At 41.2% G+C, this 22399-nt stretch overlaps 1 protein-coding gene across 1 annotated transcript in view; it reads right to left on the reverse strand.

Moving 5' to 3' along the window:
• The window catches only part of LOC109423007 (protein big brother), a 34675-nt gene extending 16633 nt beyond the window's left edge, over window positions 1-18042 (reverse strand). Inside the window, exons 1-2 of the mRNA XM_029874411.2 lie at window positions 17505-18042; window positions 8937-9167 (exon numbers count right to left, since the gene is read on the reverse strand). Coding sequence (XP_029730271.1) covers window positions 8937-9167; window positions 17505-17669 — 396 coding nt within the window. The 5' untranslated portion in view covers window positions 17670-18042. The remainder of the gene's footprint in view (window positions 1-8936; window positions 9168-17504) is intronic.
• Between the last annotated feature and the right edge of the window lie 4357 nt (window positions 18043-22399).

Here is a 22399-nt window from a genome sequence, read left to right on the forward strand (position 1 = left end):
CTTCGCTAATTCTATCATATCTATCATTTCATTATCCACTTTGATCTCTACTCCCTTATACTATGAGTAGAAAAAGACCGATATAGCCACAAAATCATCAAGTTATTCGATCTCAACATCCAAATGGTTTAGAATGCCGTCCAAACCATATTCAATGTTCACTCGTTCACACCACTCGCTGATTCTCTGGTCGTCCATCGAAGGATAAACCGAAAAAATAGACAAGCGCGAATACCCGCCGAACTGAAAAACAATCACTCGGATACTAGCATTGTACGACGGGAACTCGGAATGACGACGAACACGAGCACAACGACGCGGGCAATGTGATCTCTTGCCACCGCAAATAATTGTTGATGAATTATGCAAAAAATATCAAATTTACCTGCCTCTCTTGAAAATATCCTTTTTGCCTTTCTCGTACACCAAGGTGTACCGAAAGGCTATATGTTCACTCCAAAAATGAAATTTTGATAGAGCCCCCGGAGTGGCAAGTTTCATATACCAATCGACTCAGCTCGACGAGTTGAGATGATGTCTGTGTGTGTGTATGTGTGTGTGTGTATGTATGTGTGTGTGAATGTGTACAAAAAAAGGTCACCTCACTTTTAGATAGTAAATATCAACCGATTTTAACGATCGACGGCTCATTCGACGCAGAATCTGGTCCCATTGTTTCCTATTGAAAATGGTTCGGATCGGACCAGCCGTTCCGGAGATATGGCCATTTAGGTGTTCCGGAACCGGTACCCCTGTAAGGGGCCAGACATGAAAATGCACCAAACCCATGCATGCGACCCATCAAACCACGGCATTTACGATTATCTGATGAATGGTAAGCAGAAAAATAGTCTCAGACCACATCTGAACCGGTAGTGTTCCGGAACCGGTTCTGGGTGTCCCGCCGGAAGTGGCCAAATATCAAATTGAACATAACTCATGCATGCGACACATCAAACAGCGGCTTTTTCGATAATCCGAAGAACGATTAGCAGAAAAACAGTATCAGATCACATCTGAACCGGTAGTGTTCCGGAACCGGTTCCGGATGTCCCACCGGAAGTGGCCAAATATAGAAGAGTACCAAACCCATGCATTCGACACATCAAACAGTGGCATTTTCGATAACCTGATGAATGATTAGCAGGAAAACAATATCAGACCATATCTGAACCAGTAGTGTTCCGAAACCGGTTCTGGGGGTCCCGAAGGATGTGGCCAAATATAAAAGAGTACCAAATCCATGCATGCGATACAACAAATAACGGCTTTTCTGATAACCTGATGACTGGTTATCAAATAAATAGGTTAGGACCACATTAGAGACAGCCGGTTGAATTCCGGAACCAGTTCCGGGTGTCTCACCGGAAATGGCCAAATATAAAAGTGAACCAAACCCTTGCATGCGACACATCAAACAGCGGCATTTCCGATAACCTGATGAACGGTAAGCAGGAAAACAGTATCAGACCATATCCGAACCGGTAGTGTTCCGGATGTCCCACCGGAAGTGGCCAAATATAAAAGTGCACCAAACCCATGCATGCGACACATCATACAGCGGCATTTTGGATAACCTGATGAATGGTTAGCAGGAAAACCGTATTAGACCATATGTGAACCGGTAGTTGTCCGGGACCGGTTCCGGGGGTCCCGAAGGATGCGGCCAAATATAAAAGAGTACCAAACGCATGCATGTGATACAACAAATAACAGCTTTTCTGATAACCTGATGAATGGTTATCAAAGAAATAGGTTAGGACCACATTAGGGACAGCCGGTAGTGCCGTAAGCAGTTCTGGATGTCCCTCCGAAAGCGGCTAAATATAAAACTGAACTGAACCTATGTATGCTACACAGCAAAGCTAGGATTTTTTGATAACCTTATGAACGATAGCAAGCAAACAGGTTCAGACAGGTGAAAAAAATGTTTTACGCATATGGTTAAATCTCAACTGTTACGTAGTAATTGAACTTTACATGTTTTTGACTTTGCTTGTTTCAAACTAGCTATAACTTGAAAATCGTCAAACTTATCGCATTTGAAAGATTATCAAATTTGCTACCAAAAAGATCTTGGAATCTATTGGTTTAGTTAGATAACTAAAGCAAAAAAGCTCAAAAGTTGCGTTTTACCTTTCTCGCACACATAGTGAACTAAAAAACTATATGTTCACTCAAAAACGATTTTTCGAAAAAAGGCTCGGTGGATCAAGTTGCATATACCAATCAACTCAGTTCAACGAATTGAGATTATGTCTGTATGTATGTATGTGCGCAAAATAAGTTCACTCACTTTTAAGGCACTTCAAATTTGCCGATTTTTCAGATTATAGCTTGAATCGAGCCGGAATTGTTTGCTATCAAAAATGGTCCAGATCGGCCAAGGCGTTCCGGAGTTATGGCCATTTCAGTGATCCGGACCAGCACCGGTAGAACTGGCCGTATATAAAACTGAACTAGTCCCATCATGCGATACATCAAACTGCGGCGATTTTTGTAACTGGAGACCAGAATCTCCACGATATCGGCCCAAAATTCAAGATGGCAGTCAAATGTTCAAGGTGGCGGCTCAAAATTCAAGCTGGCGGCTGTTTAATAGAGATTTAGGCTCTTAAAGCAAGCTATATGCTATATGATGCCTGGACTCCTAAAATGGCGACTAGAATATCCAAGATGGCGGCTTCAGTTTCAAGATGGTGGCTGTTTGATTGAGATTTAGGCTCTAACGGCTGTTTAATGAAGTTTTAGGCTCTAAAACCATGCAATATTGGTATATTTGGTATGGGGGAAGACTTCCAGAGTCCAAAATGGCGATCAGGATATCTAAGATGGCGATCTAAAATTTAAGATTGTGGCTCCGAATTCAATATCGCGGCTGTTTAATGGAGTTTTAGGGTCCGAAACAATGCATTATTGGTATATATGGTATGGGGATGATGCCTGGATTCCAAAAATGGCGACCAGCACATCCAAGATGGCAATCTTAAATCCTAAATGGTGGCTTCAAATTCAAGATAGCGTCTTTTTCTTAAGAGTTTGAGGCTCAAACATTAAAAGCCAGATAAACGATATGATTTCTGGTATCATGAAATGGATTTCTGTTAATTGTATGAAAGTGCGATGTACATCAAAATTTCTCTTGAGTTTTATTGAAATGGGGTTTCGAAGGTACGAGAAAGGCGCCATCACCGCTAGGTGGATTATTTAGGGTTTTTTTTCTTAATTTTGAATGATTCCGCTTTTGGTATCTATTCCATTTGTTCCAGAAGTTTGACCAGACATTCCACTAGCACAAATGTCCCAAATGGAGGATAACGTGCCTCTGGAGCCGGCCTTCTGATACCGTAATCCGGGGTCAAATTGATCACTTTAAAACAACTTTTGCGGATAACATCAGTGCCTGTTCAAATGTTGCCAAAAGAATATGTGTAAAGCCAGTACCCTGTGGATCTCCATGGAACCATGTGACAGAATTTTGTTCATCAAATTTAAACTTTAAGTTAAATAACTCCAAATATCAAAACATTGGAAAAGCCAATTTGGGGCGAAATTGATCAGTATACAATTAAGCATCGGTTGGAAAGGAAAATTTCTTTCTCCGCTTAATTTTGCTCTTCTAAAACCGAATAACGCGTCTAAAATCTTAAAACTAGTGAATTTAATACTTTAAATGCAAAATTAAATTTTGAAATTTCCCCTTAAACGCCTAAAGGTAGGCAATTTTCTATGAAATAAGTGATTTTTATCACAATAAATGACTATTTCCTCATAAAATGAACTTTTTATAACTAGTTCAAGTTCTGATTAGCTGCATAACATCCCAACCAAGGCTCCACAAAAATGTTAAAACAGAGAATTTACGGGAAGTCCTATTAGCAATTGATTGTTTAGTAGCAATGATTTTAGCTAAATGAGAAATACATTGCAAATTCCTTGAAAAAATAAGGCAAAACTTACTTTTTTCTAAAAAATTAAAAGTCTATACTCATCTCTAGACATCTACGAACCAGATGACGTAAAAAGTTTAAGTTCATTACGATGCGTAAGAGTTCCTAGTATGAAATTACAATGTAGTACCCGATTGATCAATTTCACCCCGCTGATCAATTTGACCCCGGTTTACGGTACCACTAGTAATAACGCGCAAGAGATACCTCCGTGAGTTTCTGAATTTTGCAAATTTTGTTCTTCCCGCTTCATGTCGAATTTTGAATTTAAAAATAATAAATAATTAATAATAAATAAGTGGTGAACTTGGTGAGATCTTTTCGATTAATTACTAATCTAGCATGTGAAATAATTGCACATTATATCGTTATATGATCATACATCTTTCGAATTTTCATCATCAATCGGAATCTGTTTCAAGTCTAGACTCTGAAAGTTGATGATGCTTGCAAAGACTTTGCCATGTTGTTGGAGATGAGTGAGACTATTAATATAGATGTCGATGAACCATAACCATTAATAACACTAGTTTACAAAATAAAACGAAAGTCGTGAACTTCTGTCAACCACCAAAGTTTTTGAAGTATAATTTAGCACTGATTTCGGAACCGTGCTTCAAAAAATTTTAAGCAGAGCAGTTTTTAAGTTTTAGCTCAATATTGAGTTTTACAATTTTGAAAAATATTAAATTTATCAAAATTCAAATATCTTGCGTTTTGTTCGACCAATTTCAAATCTTTTTCCATAAATTAAAAGCTGAATACAATACCATTTTATCATCTGAATGCAGGTTTTGCGTCAGATTGATAAAATTCAAGATATTGGCGAGTTTTAGGGACGATCTTCTTAAATTTTAGGCAAAGTTCCAAAAATATACGAAGAAATGTATTTTTTTCATTAAGAAAAAAACAAACTAAGAATTCTTTCTCAACGTTAATTTAACATTTCATATGTAGGCTTAATCGGAGCATTGATTACGGAGAATGAGATGTGTGAAGTGAGCGACGTTGCTTAAAAATAGAACAAAAATTGATTTCAAATCATCAACCTTGTATGGAAAATCGAAAAAAAAATCCGCTCTACTGTAATTTTTTTCCTTCGCGTTTTCGAACTCAGGGCATGATTCTACAACAAAAATGATCATCAGCTTACCGAGTTCAAAAATGCTGTAAACTAGTGTAATTGGTCTCAAATCAGCATTGGTAGTACTTGTAAGCGTTGATTCAGCATTAATAAAGCAAATAACCGCATTATCAACATTTTCGAAACATAAAAGCCCTTGCATTGCATTCATGATGCTGATGCATTCATTAATTGCTGCAAGCAATTAATTAGCATTATATAAGCACTTTATGCGCATACAGGGCATCCATAAGTGCTACCTAATGTTTTGATGGCAGATGAACCACGCGCTCGACATTTACGTGTACTGCCCCCACTAGCAAAACAGTCCCATATGAATAGGAAACCCAGCAAAGATGGGACTGTTATGCGAGTGGCGGCAGTGTAGTGGTGCAAACGACATGCATAGAATCATGTTTAGAATGTGACTACTACAAACGCATGTTCAGTGAAAGGATAAAATGATAATTATAATTTAAATTATAATTTAAAATGGCCTCTTTTCCTTTGCAATGCTGTTTGTTACGTATGGCCGAAGCGGCAAGGGAGCAACTTCATCACACCCGTTGTAGTTAGTTCACGTATCAGGAAGAGGACGGAGCAATTATCGTATTCCAAAGGCAGAAAATCATAGAACAAAACACAAATGGAATCCGATGCCGTCCAAACCCCCTAATTTTTGTCGTTTTCGATGTCGAAGGCCCACATTTTCATTCATTTTTTTTTTTCGTTTGTTTTGATTATCATTTGATTGGCTGCCTGCAAGGCTGCGTGCCATGAAGCTAAATAATTTGCCAAAAAAAAAGCGGGCGAAAACAACTGACGTTTGTCCTATAGTCGAATTGTAGCACTTGCAGTGCAGTATCTGGGCTTTCATTTCTCCATTCTAGCAGTACGCTATTTCGCCTTTTCTGGCATTATATTAGCTTATATCAGCTTTTAAAGCAAGGATCCATTAAATGATTGCATTAAATGTGCAAATAATGCAACACTTTAGCGCTTACTGGTTACTTGGGCACTCATCTTTGCAATTCCAGCCACGATTAGTTTTCATTGGTCCCGTCCCGAAACAATCGATTTAGCTAAAAAAAAAAACAATCTGGCCAAAATTTGGAGTCCGTATCTCTAGGCTGAGTGGTCCGCCACGGGGCCTAATATTCTCAAAAATTGTATAAGGTCACAAAAAATATGGTTTTTTTTTTCACCAAAAAATACCCTATTTTAATAAAGTCGACAATTGTAGGACAATAAAAGGCCGGAAAAGTGCTCAGAATTACGATATCTCTTTTCGTTTTTGAGTTATTGACAAAAAACTACTAAACTCAATAGTTTGATAATTTTTTGAGATCTCAAAGGAAATCTACCAAATTTTGCTCGATACGATACGATACTAACAAGCACTCCTTCCTGCAGCCTTTGGTGGAGACGTGCGGTAAACGCCAACTATTACATTACAAAGGTTGTTACTAACATTTCTGACTGCAAGGACGTGGCCGGCGCCATCATTGTACCGTTAAAGATAGCCTCTGAAGGTTACACAGTGAGAATTTTGACCACTCCCAGTCAATTGTTCAGTTGATTCATTGTGCAACTGTCATTGGTTCGGGTCAATCACGGAGTTGCAACCATAGATATGTGCAGTCAGTCTAAGCTCTAAGCTAAAGCTTAAGCACTGATCGATAATAACACAACACTAGTTTATCGCATTTTTGAATTCGGTAAGCTGATGATCATTTTTTGAGTTCAAAAACGCGAAGGAAAAAAATTACAGAAGAGCGGATTTTTTTCGACTTTCCATACAAGGTTGATGATTTGAAATCGATTTTTGTTCTATTTTTAAGCAAAGTTGCTCACTTCACACATCTCATTCTCAGTAATCAATGCTCCGATTGAGCTGTTTTTTTACTGTCACTTGCATATATATGATATATCAAATAAAAGTTGTAAAAAAAAATAAAATTGTTTTTTAAAATTGAAAAAAAAAACACATTTCTTCATATATTTTTGGAAATTTTGATAAAATTTAAGAAGATTGTCCCTAAAACTCATCAATATCTTAAATTGCATCAATCATGCGCAAAACCTGTATTCAGATGATAGAATGGTATTATATTCAGGTTTTAATTTATAGGAAAAGATTTAAAATCGGTTGAACAAAACGCAAGATATTTGCGTTTTAGTAAATTCCATATTTTTAAAAGTTGTAAAACTCGATATTGAGCTAAAACTAAAAAACTGTTCTACTTAACAATTTTTGAAGCACGGTTTCGAAATCAGCGCTTGATTATGCTTCAAAAACTTTGGTCGTTGACAGAAATTCACGACTTTCGTTTTTTTTTTGTAAATTAGTGTAATTGATTAACTTTTTTCACAAGCATCCAATCGTTTTGCGGTCTTCGGAAGAATGATTCATGGATAAATGTTCTACATGGAGCATTGATCGATTTGAATTAAGGAGACATGGGGCGACCTCGGGCCTTTCTTTTCTATGTAAGTGTAACATTGTCCATAGTTAATCCTATGCAAACTTTGAATCGCTTGCGCTAAGTTATAGTTTCACCGATCGCGCTGAAACAGTTCATATGGGACCTTAGTGCAATCGAAAAAATCGACTTAAGCGAAGATTTTTTTTTTCATACAAGCGTGTCCCTTGATACTGCCCACCCTGTACTTTTGTGCACTTCACCCCCGACACGAGTCAGTCGGAAGTGCCGTTGCGTTAGCACGAAAAATCGATAGCCATACCGAAAGTTCATCATGTGCGTCGCTTCTCGTCTGATTTGTCCCTTCTCAATTCGAAACACGTTCCTGCGCACAAAAGACCCATAAATCATCCCGGTTTCGTGCTGTTTGTCAGTTTTCAAGAACTGAAAAGTTCCAACACAGACTGATGGTGGTGGTGGTGGTGGCGGGTCAATAGCATACCCAGAAGGTGCCCGAAAAAAAATATCCACCCTATCAAATTCGATTCGTCACACCATTTCCAAATTGCGCCCCCAATTATACGCGCCTAATTGAGTTGTCAATCCCTGCCAGTAGTGTCCCTGATGCGAACGGTGGTACCGAGCGGGTGGGATATCTCTCAACAACCTAATCGATCGATTCTATAGCCTTCGTTGTCAAGTACATACTTAGAGTGGGTCATCGTTTATATGGAAAAGTGAAAAATTCAATGGTATCCCATCAGATCAAAGCTGTTTTGATACCATTTCAGGACCCAAATAAGTGTGCAAAATTTGGGCACGATCGGTTATGTCTACGTTTTGCGCATCGCGTTTGAAGTTTGTACGGGGTTTTACATGGGAAAACACACTTTTTTGCATTTCTCTCATAACAATCTCGAATTTTACTAAAACCGTGTAACCGTTAAAGTGAAAACATAGCCTAGGTTGTCCTGAAAAACTTTGTCGAAGACCGCGAAGTGATCTGATGCTTATGAAAAAAGTTATAGCGTTGGCATTGCTTGGTGAAACAGCATGATTTTGTTGCTATTGTTATTCCTTTACATGTTAAAACATAAACACATGTATGCGGTTCGTTGGTTATAACTATTTTTACAAGCATCGAATCGCTTTGCGGTCTTCAACAAAGTTCTTCAGAACATCCTAGGCTATCAATTTGCAGTATCGGTTAAAAAGTTTTAGACAAACTTTTTCAACTTATGGCTAAAATGCAAAAAAGTATGTTTTCTCATACAAAATCCCATACAAATTTCAATTGCAATGCGCAAAGTGTAGACGCAACCGATCGTGCTCAAATTTTGCACAGATACTCAGGACCCGAAACGGAACCAAAAAAGCTTTGATCTGAGAAAACGCTTCCGATGACCCACACTAACATATAGGTTAGGAAGGTACCCATACCTTGCCGTGTTCCTTGTCAAAGTCGCACTCCTTCTCCAGTCCCAGGTGGGCCGGATGGTGATGATGGTGATGGTGCGGGTGATGATAGAGACCGTGGTTGGGGTTGAACACTAGCTGCACGTTGATACCGGTGGTGGCGAACGAGATCTCGGTGTGGCCTTCGCAGCAGCCCGCTCGGAAGCGGCCGCGCCTCTCCTCGATCGGACGATCGCGGAAACCGGTATACCGAACCTGGGACGAAAGGGGAAAACGAAAGTACAATTACTCACCGTTTGGTTGTGGAGTAGAGTAGATTAGAGAATAGGTTACCAAACTAATGGTGGCGACCCATTAGGCAGTTGGGTTTTCTCAATTATACCTATTATTGATTTTGTGACAAGTTCATTCTAACAATTTGATTTTTTTTTTAAATTTTGTGGAAATGTAAATGCCAATTAGCAAAATTTTTATTTGTTATTTATTTTAAGTTTTTACATAGCACCTATCGGTATTGATACGTATGTCGTGACGGATGAATCAAAGAGCCTCAATATAAACACGATTGGGAATCAATGTGCAATACACCATGCGACCGACGGGATTCCCACAAGTATACGTAGGTAAATTGCGTTGTCGCAGCCGATGATCGTGCCAGACGGCACGTCGATTTCGCGTACACCTTTTATGACGTAGATTCCATGAGTCGCGGATCATCAGCTGCCGGTCTATATAATATATGCAACGCCGTAATCTGCTCGTTATGAATGTATATTTCCGATTTAGTTGAACACACGTTTCTAATAAATTAGTATTTTCATGACGTGATGTTACTTCCGTGAAAATGGGTTGAGTATTGGTAAAATTATCGGAAAATGTATATTTAGCTGTCTACGTTATTAGCATTACACAGTGCAACACGTACAATGTATTCTGAATTTTGATATCAGGTTTCTGAAAGTACCTATAAAACTTGTTTTTGTTGATTATTTGATCCCCCAAAAAAGTTTTTGGCTAAAAATGGGTGGTTTACGGTTATATCTGGCAAATTATTTGGAATTTCTTATTATGCCTCTCAAGAAAAATCAGAATATGGCGATTATCTGCCTCTAGCTTCTGATATTAGCGCGACAGTCACTAATCATAACAGCGTCACCAGATTTAAAAGTATATAATTCCATTATATGGGATTTGACAGCAAGAACACTCATTCCACTGAGCCACTCTTGCCGTTCGTCACAAATACATTCAAAAACATCTGTCACTTCGCGAAACCCACGTGCTTTTGTTTTTAGTGGGAACACTTTTTCTTTTGTTTTGCCTTGCGACTGTCATGCGGCGGTATGCCTTGTGAGCGTACGACCGCCGCAGGACTCTAATAAAAGATAAGCGCGACAATAATGCTTGCTTCAGAGAAAATATTTGTGATACCAAAATACTCAACTTTTGTGAACATGTGGAGAAAACTTTTTCAATTTTACATAGTGTTTTTACTACTATTTTTCAGAAATTTTCGTCGAAGTTCTAGTAAGTGTATATACCGTCGTTGGGGGTGAGAATGGGTCCAAAAAGGATACTCAAAGATTGTTTGTTAAATAACAAATGCAATTGAAGTCGGAATAAATTTTTATTTTGTATGTATAATCTTCTATGTGGTAAAGCATTGTCCAGTTAGAATCCGGACGCAAAGGATAATTTATTGTGACGCTCTCAATGATCATAATCATATTTTTTTTACAGCAGTCTGATCATAAACAAGTCCTCTATTGATGGTGAAAATTTCATCGATTTTCTTGCTACGAGTGAAAAGTTATTTCAGATTGAAGATAAGTGAAGGAAAAAAATCTTGCACAAACACGCTGAAAATTAAGCGTGGTCAGGTACGACAGTCGCGAAAAATGTTAATGTCTCCATAACCATTATGTGTAATGTGCACAGATGTTGTTAACCATGCCATGAGGAAGTTCCCAAGGAAGATTGAAGTTTATGTTCATGGATAAATCTGCTTGGAATTCCAAGATTTGCCAGGAAGTTCGAGCTCTGGACATCGTTTTCTCACATCACGATTTTGACACCAAATGTGTACAAAGATGATACCTAATCTCAGGAATCGCGTGCTGCTTTTCAAAAATGCACACAAGGGGTCTGTAGAGGTTTGAGCTAATTTGGTGAGCTATCACGACAGCCTGAGATGTGTAGTGGTGTCATCACTGTTGGATAGTGTTTATTAACGAAAAAACACTCAAATTTCGCTTCTTTGGAATTCACTGAATAGCCCTTAATTTCGCAAGAAGAGAAATATTTGGCAAAGTTTCTTTGGAATCCTGATCAGATTGGTAGAGGGTCTCAGGACACTACAGAGATGACCTGATTGTTAAACAAATCCGCCGAAGGGGTTGATGTTAAAATTTACTACCATTGTGCAGATTTTTAAGGAAGTAATCACGGAAAAAATGAGAAAATGTATTAAAAATTAAATTAAATAATTTTAATGATATTTTTCCATGAAACTACAGTAAATTATCTTTGTTTTGAGGGCTTCACTTTTTCTGTTTGTTATTCCACCTCTGAGATATAAGTGATTATCTGCGTCCGGATTCTAACTGGACAATGCTTTAATGATAGTTTAGCAAGAAAGTATCACATTATTCATTACACCAACGAACCTAACTTCAAAATGACTGATGATTCTCATGTCATTTTGACAGATGTAACATGAGCATGAAAAGGACGGCAACTATATCGATAAAGTAGAATATATGATCCGTCTTTTTCATGCATGTGTGTGGTCTGTCAAAATGACCTGAGAATTGTCAAACATTTTCATGGCTAGCTTTGTTGTTGGTGTAATGAAGAATTATATGAATTGCTTACGAAACTACAAATAATAAATTGAAAATTGACCCAATCTCACCCCTTAGAGGGGGCATCTCAAGATGGAGGGTCGTTCAAACATTATGTTACACAACGTTTCACATTATTAGACCCTCTCTCGAATAACATTTTAACGGATTTTTTTATGAATTTTAATGAGTCCTAGCACAACGGTAGACTTATTCTTCTTTCTTTAGTATTTTTATGTACTTCATGAATGATATAAGGCACTCCTAATTCATAAAGTTCAAGTTAAATACTCAATAAGCAATCTCGTATGCCGCAATTCGACGTTCGTTCGCTTTCCGACATTGTGCTTGCTATGTTACCGGTTTTATAGCCCCGGTATTACTTTGATCCCACTACCGTCTGGGAGTTTCACGATATTTCCTTAAAATTTCAAAAATGAGTGGAGAAGAAGTACACTATTAAGTCTATTTTGCGTGCTTACGATATTACAGTACACTAAAGATTAGCTGATGATTAGAGGAGCTATCCAAACGCATGGGTTTACTGTTATAAATTATTTTAAGCACTAAACGTACAAACACACTCGCTTGACATTTCTTCCACATATTTTCGAAAACAAAGCGTAATTTCATGAAGATACGGTAAATATAGCATCACGTCAAATGAGGCAATCCATGAGACAGATGCGATCAGCTGATATTTTTTGTTTACCATGTATTTTTGACATCCGATGATCGGGGTGACAGTTGAACACAAAGGAATTTGTTAAGCACCGACGACACTTGACGAAACCTTGGTAAGTTGTACTCACACTGTGTTTACACTTTTGGCTGTCACCCCCATCGCGGAAAGTCGTCATGGATTGCCTTATGGGGACTGGATAATATGTTGAATTTTTAGTTAAGGTTATGTGCACTCGATGACTTGCTTGACCCAATCTCATCCCCCTTCTTAATATTTAGACATAGGGTCGAAAACATTGAATTTTCAAATAAAAAGAGCAATGACAGCCCACCTTTTTCGTTGCATCAACCAAGTAATACCTACAGATAACAACTTATAAGAAATGTTTTGGTTAGGTACATGTATGAAACATTACGAAGGAGAATTTTTTCAGAGTGGTTTACTGCCGTTCTACGCCCAATCGTCCCATGTTATATGGGAATCCCATATAACATGGGCAACTATACGTAGAACGGCAGTTTACTAATAGTTTCATCACATAAGTTTAGCCACAAATTTAACAAAAAACGATTATTGCTAAACATCTTATTCTGCATCATGACGTGTGAAAACATCTCCTCTTTGAAATCATATAAAGTTTTCAGTATAAATTAGCGATAGCTGATGAGCTATTTCAAATTTTATGTTTCTCCGTTTTATTTCACAAATGGGAACGATTTTTCTCAAAAAATAACTTTTTTAGACCAAAAAACCGATTTCACAATCGTAGTAACCCATCGACGTTTTTGAAAACATGATTCCGAAATTCTTCATTACACCAACGAACCTAACCTCAAAATGACTGACAATTCTCACGTCATTTTGACAGATGTAACATGAGCATGAAAAGGACGGCAACAATATCGATAAAGTAGAATGTATGATCTATCTTTTTAATGCATGTGTGTGGTCTGTCAAAATGACCTGAGAATTGTCAAACATTTTCATGGCTAGCTTTGTTGGTGTAATGAAGAATAATCGCGTTTAAAGTTTTAAATATACACTACGTGCTAGAAAGAAAGCGAGACGCAAGACACTGTATCTTTGCTTCTTTTGTTTGGATCTCTATGAAAATTTGACACAGCATTCTTAAGAACTCATACTTTTAGATAAAATAATAAAAATGTCTTTTTTCTATCTCAAAATATATAACCCCTTAAGATAAGACTTTATCATTATACAATATTCAGTTTGTTTTGTATTTCACAACTCATATTGTTGTCAGGATCCAAGGTACCTAAACTACCTAATTCCTCCACTACGTCCAAATCTAGTTCGAACAAGAGTTCGAACCATGCCTTATACGATTCCGACTACTAGCATGTACTTTAGTTGTTAGTATACAGAGCCAAATATTTGTCCAAAAAGAAATGCCCAAACTAACTCGATCGTATTTTTATTAGTGTCAAACTGATGTTGTCCCTCGTCAAATATTTGACCCTGTGTAATTTAGGCCTTTGTTTTTTACGCATTTGCCACTAATTCGACCTTCGGGCCATTGATAAACCACTTTGACTTTTGGTGGAGGGGGGGTTGTGTTCTGGCGAAAGTTTACTCTCCATTCAAATTAAAAAAAAAATGTATGTACGAAAGTCTGTGGACAGAGGGGGGGAGTGTCTGAGATGGTTGAAATTTGATCTACGTGGTTATGAACAGTCCCTTTGCTGATGCCCGTTTAGAATGCAACAATTTGCTAATCAGATACCCAAGAGGTGGTTCCTTGGGTTATGTAGGAAGTCATCCCTAAAGCGGTAAGCCCGTTAGGGATGACTTCGAGATGCGGTTAAACCGTACATGAGTACGATCTATTGGTAAGTGTTCCACCATCTACCGCCTTAAGGTGTCCTCTCTTCCCTGAAAGCTTGAGTCCTGGCTAGTACTGTAGAATACCCGTTGAACTCAAGCTCCCGGATGGGAAGGCGGGCTAACACAACTTGTTGTTGGTTGGAGGGATTACAGCTCTTTCACTGTTAAATGATCTGACAATAATATCCATGTCGTTCGCGAAGCATACAAATTGACCGGATTGCGTGAAAATCGTACCCAGATTGTTGAGCCCGGCTCGTCGCAATACCCTCCGGAGCGATGATGAAGAGTGAGCATGAGAGTATGTTATCTTGTCGCAGTCCCCGGCGAGATTTGAATGAACTGGATAATTCACCCTCACGCAGTTGTGTACACCGTTCATCATTGGTGTGATCAGCCCGGTCGGCTTCCCAGGAAAGCTGTTTTTTTCCATAGCTCTATGCGGTCGGTACTGTTGTATGCCGCTTTTAAGTCGATGAACAGGTGATGCGTTGGGACCTGGTCCGTTGTCGACCGGCCATCAATGAAGTCGGCCTGATAACTTCTCACGAACTCATCCGTTTTAGGTTAGAAACGACGGAAGATGATCTGGAATTGCACTTTGCAGGCGGCGTTCATTATGGTGATCGCTCTGATGTTCTCACTGCTTACGTTCTTTTCACTATTCAGGTGCGCATCGAAGTGCTGCTTCCACATTTCAACCACCTCAAGTCCGTCCATGAAGAGGCTCTCGCCTTAACCTTGCAGATTGCGGCTCGTGACACGTTGTTGTGGGATACATTAAGCTTCTGCAGGAACTTCCGTGTTTCTTGGAAACATCACGGGCTCACCTACGCCAGGCAACGCTGCCTCGTGACTCTGCGCGTATGCTGAGGCGACATTCGGTTGCTTCAGTCGCTCTAGGTTGTATCGTGTTGGTCGCCGGTACTGTACATTGTTGAGAGCGTTCAGAACGGCGTTTGCCCATCATCAAGTAGTGGTCAGAGTCGATGTTGGCGGCACGACAGATCCTGACGTGGGTAATCTCGGAGAAGTGCCGTCTATCATTCAGAACATGGTCGATTTACGAGTCTGTCTGTTATATAGTGATATCTGAACAATGAAAATGAAGGCTGTGTTGTAAAAAAGCTACTACGAATTACCATGTTCTGGGAGGCGGTAAAATCGTCGTATGTCGTAAGTCGTATGTCGTTATCGTTTATCAGCTATGCTGAACTTTGTAGTCATTGGGCTGAATTTCTCCTCCTGGCCTACCCGAGTGTATAGGTTCCCTATCATGATCTTGACGTCGTGGCTTGGGCAGCGACCGTACTCACATTCGAGTTGCGCAAAGAATGCGTCCTTGTTTTCATCAGTGCTTCCGGAGTATGGGCTGTGCACGTTGGTTATGCTTACCACATTCCTGCTCATTATTCAGTCAACTGATTTAGGTACTCCTCGCGGAATCGCCATACTATCCAAATTTGAGTTCTCCTGATGCAATCCCATAGTTTGGCCGAATAAGTCATAATTGGCTAAATCGATTAAACTCACATACCTCTACCTGTCGCTGAAACATAGGTATACTCAACCCAAATATGAGTTTATTCGACTCAATTTTGGCAAAAACGGCATTTACTGTGTCCTGTCGTAAAAACGAAGGTGAACCATCAGTTGCAGTCTATGTGAAAGTCAAACTATGGGCTCCAGAAGAAACTGCAGAAATATTTGATCACTATTATTTCATATTTTTTCTGCGCGATAAACGCATGTATTTTCAAAGCATGCACTGAAGGGACATTCTTCGGTTCCGGGTCATTTGGTCGAACGCTATTTGACCGAATGCCTCGAAAGAACAACCTATGATTCAAAGAAGGAACAATTTTCGGTAAAATATTGGCAATTTCAACGCCAACTAATCCCTGAATGGCAAAACTAGAAAGAATAGCCTTTGATTAAAAGAAGGAAACGTTTAGATTAGTTAGCATACGCGCCAACTTATGACGTAGTTGGGGGGGGGGGTGGGCAAAGCTCTTCAAAATTGAACAAAATTCAACTTCTTTCGTCTAAATGCACTAGTTTACACGTGAATATGCCTAATTAGGATGAACAGTATCGATTTCATTGGTTTTGGGAGGCCTTGCCCCAGCCCCCCAACTACGTCACAAATTGGCGCGTATGTTAATTTGTATGTCTTCCTCTGAATTATTTTGATCATTAAAAAAAAGATTTTCCTTAGGCTGACCAAGGCCGGCGCACGTACCCTATTATTTCACTAAAAACGCGTGGGATCATTATCTTGTTCCCTTTCAACTGCCTGGCATGCAATTTTCCAACTTTTTCCCGGGTAGGATTTCTAGTATGTTTCTTAAATGGACAATCTCACTTGGCGTGAAACGAATGTCTACAATCCATGCTTTTAGCATTATGTGATATTGTTTAGTTCTCTGGCTATATTCTTGATATTGGCGGCATGAGTAGGGTTTTCTCCAGACTTATGAAAATGTTGCCATGTCTTGGTTTCGGGGAGTACCTAGTTAGCGCAATATGGATAATCAAAAATATGTCCAATAAAGACAATTTGCATTTCTTTTGCATAAAACTCAAAACATTTGATATGGTCGTGGTGACCTATAAATGTATTATAGATGTATTATAAATGTATAGATGACCTATAAAAGTATTTTCATAAATAAATCAATAAATTCCGAAAATTTCAATAAAAAATAATAACAATAACATAACAATAACGATTTTTACGGTCTCTCACAGTCTAGGGTATCAAAACGAATAGTTTTCTTCTGCCCGACGTTTCGGCATTTTGTATTTGACCTTTTTCAAAGGTGGATCTGTCTACAACATCTCGACGAACAGTGTAGTGCAGATAGTGTAGATTGTTCTCCCTTTTCTACCAATAATTCATAAATATTTAAAACTGCATATCAGAGGCTCCAAATGCATAAAACGGTAGGAGACAATAGACAGTTCCACCCTTGAAAAAGGCCAAAAACTAAATGCCGAAACCTAGACTGTGAAAACCAGTAAAAATTTTAAAAAAATATTCGCTTTATAAAAAATGCAGGCAGAGCCTTTTCTTAGTGTTTTTTCTGTTGATGTTTTGTCTAAATCCTTAAACATTATTCGAAAACAACCGCTCTTTTCGAATTGCAAGTGATGACTCGATATCATTCTTACAAAATTACGAATTCTTTCAAAATTAGTCACATCTGAAATACTTACTTCACTATCCCGACTGAGCTTCTTGAACAGGTCATCTGTTTCGAACTTATTCTTCTGATCTGGTACAACTCGTGGCATTTTGAAGATGAACCGAGGCTTTGGCTGCTCATATAATCCAATAGTATCGAAGGGGATCATCCCCAATGCTGCAGGGTCGTTCATCATCTTGATGCCGGATTTGAAAATCTACCACTATGCACACCAGGTAAAACAAAATCACCAGCAGTGGCCTAACCAGTGCTATACTTTTCCCTTTGGGGTCACTAGAAACTTCTTCACCGCAACACTACGACGTCGCGTCAATGAACCGGAAGCGCCGGGCGCGATTGCCGTACGATGTCGTCACGCTTACACACCCCCACAATGAAAGCCGTCTATTGGTAGAGGGGTTTTTTTTAAACCGATGCGCCACAATCGATAACGAATAACGATTTTTTTATTCTCGTGAATATTGTTGCCTGCGATGCCGACTACCCGGACCGAAATCGACGAGACCCGTCTTGAACAAACGCTCTGCGGAGACTGATGAGGGAATCGTTCAAGCCTAACCCGGCGGATTGTGTTTGGCTGGGTGTTTTCTGTTCTCTCCTCCTTCCCCGACGGGTAAATAGAGTGTTATATACAACAACCAGACCATAAAACGGGAGGGTGAGAAACTCCACCCATCGGGCGGTTGCCGTGTGGTGAGGTTGTTAGCTCATGGTGAAGAAGGTATGATGAGGAAAACGATGATGGCTTGTACGGATGTTTGAGAGAGGGACGTAAACGGCCACGCCTCCTGTAGCTGTATAGGTGCGAAGGGGAAACCTTGTATATACATGTTTTATTATGCTAATCTGTATTACCATAAGCAACATAAATGGGACTGCTTGACGGTGGTTATGTCTGCGAAAAACGCTATGATCGATGAAGATAGATTGAACGAACGTCGTTTTATTATTACGGGTAGCAAGATAAATACGGCAAACGGGCTATTAGGATCAGTGGTGCTCAAAGCAGTATTCAGCAAACCCAGATGCCTAAATTAAAAATTGTTCGTAAATGCGCTATAAAACATTATCCACTTAGAAACCTTAGGAACCAAACCAGTTAGTTCAGATAATAATTTTCTTTCACAAAACCTGTACGAATTAACTTCGTAGACTCGGGTTTCGTAAAAATGTGGGTACGGTCTTATTAGTTTATCAGGTATCACTACGTCGACTCCAGAGGCACGTTATCCTCCATTTGGAAAATTTGTGCCATTGCCATGAACACGGGCCTTTCATCATCTATCCGAGGGAAAGGAAAAGGAATTAGAGATGGGATAGGGAAAAGGACAGATACGGGAATAGGATCGGCGTCATCAGACTCCCCCATCCCCCTATAGAGTTACGTAATTAGTGTACGATGCCTTACCACAGCGGGTTGAGAACAACTGAACGTCCTGAAGATTCAGGTTTCTGTTGTCAGTTTTACCTAAATAAGTGTTTACCAAGTACTTGGAAACGCAGTTGCGCAAAAACTGGACAGTTACATGTCAAATGATACGAAGTTCCGCAATCGGATTTACAGCTATCACATACAATATTCGTCACGTGATAGCTGAGTCCGCAGTGGCCTGGCCAGTCAATGTGTTGATCACCATGCAGTAATTCTATTTCCTGGAGAGGGTTCAGTACAATACAATTTTGTTCGACGACATTACTCTAAGCTATTCTTGTATGGTTTGTGCTGTATGGCAGCCCAGGTGTAAATCTTCGATACCGGAGTAGCTGCATCAGGCCCAATGAAATCATGTGATGCTCTAGTGCGAGCTAACTCATCAGCTAATTCATTGCCAACAATGGCACGGTAAAGGCTGGGTATGCTGCGCAATTCAGATCCCATTGTGACCACCTCGAGGTACCGGAAACTATGAGCAACCTTAGGGAAGATCAGGTAACCAACCCCGGTGGAAACTTTGGTCGTAGGCTGACAGGGAAGGAGGGGGTTTGCTTCGGCAAACCTGAGCATCTGTTCTCCAGGAGAAGCGGCTCACAACAGCGTCTGATCCCCATGTTAGGGGCGGCTGATCTACGTCCGAGTGCCAGGGAAGGACTCTAAGCTCAACTGTGCACTATTGTCCTCCGGAAAGTAGGGGGTTGGTGTCAGGCCCTACGAGCCAGCCGTAAAAAACCATAGTAACGGAAAATCAGCAACAGAATAATACGAACCGAGACCAACGGTAACGACCCCAGCGAACAAAAAGGACTTGCGATTGGAAACTCGGTACGTGGAACTGCCGATCTCTCAACTTCATTGGGAGCACCCGCATACTCGCCGATCTACTGAAGGACCGCGGGTTCGGCATCGTAGCGCTGCAGGAGGTGTGTTGGACAGGAGCCAAGGTGCGAACGTTTAGAGGTAATCATACCATCTACCAGAGCTGCGGCAACACACGCGAGCTGGGAACAGCTTTCATCGTGATGGGTGATATGCAGAGGCGCGTGATCGGTTGGTGGCCGATCAACGAAAGAATGTGCAGGTTGAGGTTCAAGGGCCGATTCTTCAACTTCAGCATTATAAACGTGCACAGCCCACACTCCGGAAGTACTGATGATGACAAGGACGCATTTTACGCGCAGCTCGAACGCGAGTACGATCGCTGCCCAAGCCACGACGTCAAGATCATCATAGGAGATTTGAACGCTCAGGTAGGCCAGGAGGAGGAATTCAGACCGACGATTGGTAAGTTCAGCGCCCACCAGCAGACGAACGAAAACGGTCTACGACTCATTGATTTCGCCGCCTCCAAAAATATGGCCATACGTAGCACCTTTTTCCAACACAGCCTCCCTTATCGTTACACCTGGAGATCACCACAGCAGACGGAATCTCAAATCGACCACGTTCTGATTGACGGACGGCACTTCTCCGACATTATCGACGTCAGGACCTATCGTGGCGCCAACATCGACTCCGACCACTATCTGGTGATGGTCAAACTGCGCCCAAAACTCTTCGTCATCAACAATGTACGGTACCGGCGACCGCCACGGTACAACCTAGAGCAACTGAAGCAACCGGATGTCGCCTCAGCATACGCGCAGAATCTCGGCAACGCGGAGACGAGGGCGAGCTCGATGAGGCCCCTCTAGAGGACTGCTGGAGTACAGTGAAAGCAGCCATCAACGACGCAGCCGAGAGCACCATCGGGTACGTGGAACGGAATCGACGGAACGAATGGTTCGACGAAGAGTGCAGAACGGTTTTGGAGGAGAAGAACGCTGCGAGGGCGGTAATGCTGCAGCAAGGGACCCGACAGAACGTGGAACGTTACAAACAGAAGCGGAAACAGCAGACCCGCCTCTTTCGGGAGAAAAAGCGCCGCCTGTAAGAAGCGGAGTGTGAAGAAATGGAACTGCTGTGCCGTTCCCAAGAAACACGGAAGTTCTATCAGAAGCTCAACGCATCTCGAAACGGCTTCGTGCCGCGAGCCGAAATATGCAGGGATAAAGACGGAGGCCTTTTGACGGACGGACGTGAGGTGATCGAAAGGTGGAAGCAGCACTTCGATCAGCATCCGAACGGCGTGGAGAACGTAGGCACGGGAGCCCACGGCAACGGAAGCAACGACGACGCCAGTGCAGTGAAGGACGGAAATGAACCAACTCCTACGCTGAGGGAAGTTAAGGATGCCATTCAACAGCTCAAAACCAACAAAGCAGCTGGTAAGGATGGTATCGCAGCTGAACTCATCAAGATGGGCCCAGAAAAGTTGGCCACCTGTCTGCATCGGCTGATAGTCAGGATCTGGGAAACCGAACAGCTACCGGAGGAGTGGAAGGAAGGGGTAATCTGCCCCATTCACAAGAAAGGCGACCATTTGGAATGTGAGAACTTCAGGGCGATCACTATTTTGAATGCTGCCTACAAAGTGCTATCACAGATCATCTTCCGTCGTCTGTCACCTAAAACAAATGAGTTCGTGGGAAGTTATCAAGCCGGCTTCATCGACGGCCGGTCGACAACGGACCAGATCTTTACCGTACGGCAAATCCTCCAGAAATGCCGTGAATACCAGGTCCCAACGCACCACCTGTTCATCGACTTCAAAGCGGCATACGATAGTATCGACCGCGCAGAGCTATGGAGAATCATGGACGAAAACGGCTTTCCTGGGAAGCTGACTACACTGATTAAACCAACGATGGACGGTGTGCAAAACTGCGTAAGGGTTTCGGGTGAACTATCCAGTTCATTCGTATCTCGCCGGGGACTGCGACAAGGTGACGGACTCTCATGTCTACTCTTCAACATCGCGCTGGAAGGTGTGATGCGACGAGCCGGGCTCAACAGCCGGGGAACGATTTTCACAAAATCCGGTCAATTTGTGTGCTTTGCGGACGACATGGACATTATCGCTAGAGCATTTGGAACGGTGGCAGAGCTGTACACCCGCCTGAAACGCGAAGCAGCAAAGGTCGGACTGGTGGTGAATGCCTCAAAAACAAAGTACATGCTAGTAGGCGGAACCGAAAACGACCGGATTCGTCTGGGTAGTAATGTTACGATAGACGGGGATACTTTCGAGGTGGTGGAGGAATTCGTCTACCTTGGATCCTTACTGACGGCTGACAACAACGTGAGCCGTGAAATTCGGAGGCGCATCATCAGCGGAAGTCGGGCCCACTACGGACTCCAGAAGAAACTGCGGTCGAAAAAGATTCACCAACGCACCAAATGCACCATGTACAAAACGCTAATAAGACCGGTGATCCTCTACGGGCACGAGACATGGACCATGCTCGAGGAGGACCTGCAAGCACTCGGAGTTTTCGAGCGACGCGTGCTAAGAACGATCTTCGGCGGTGTGCAGGAGAACGGTGTGTGGCGGAGAAGGATGAACCACGAGCTCGCTGCACTTTACGGCG

The sequence above is a fragment of the Aedes albopictus genome, chromosome 1, assembly GCF_035046485.1.
Source record: "Aedes albopictus strain Foshan chromosome 1, AalbF5, whole genome shotgun sequence".
In the NCBI taxonomy this organism is placed as follows: domain Eukaryota; kingdom Metazoa; phylum Arthropoda; class Insecta; order Diptera; family Culicidae; genus Aedes; species Aedes albopictus.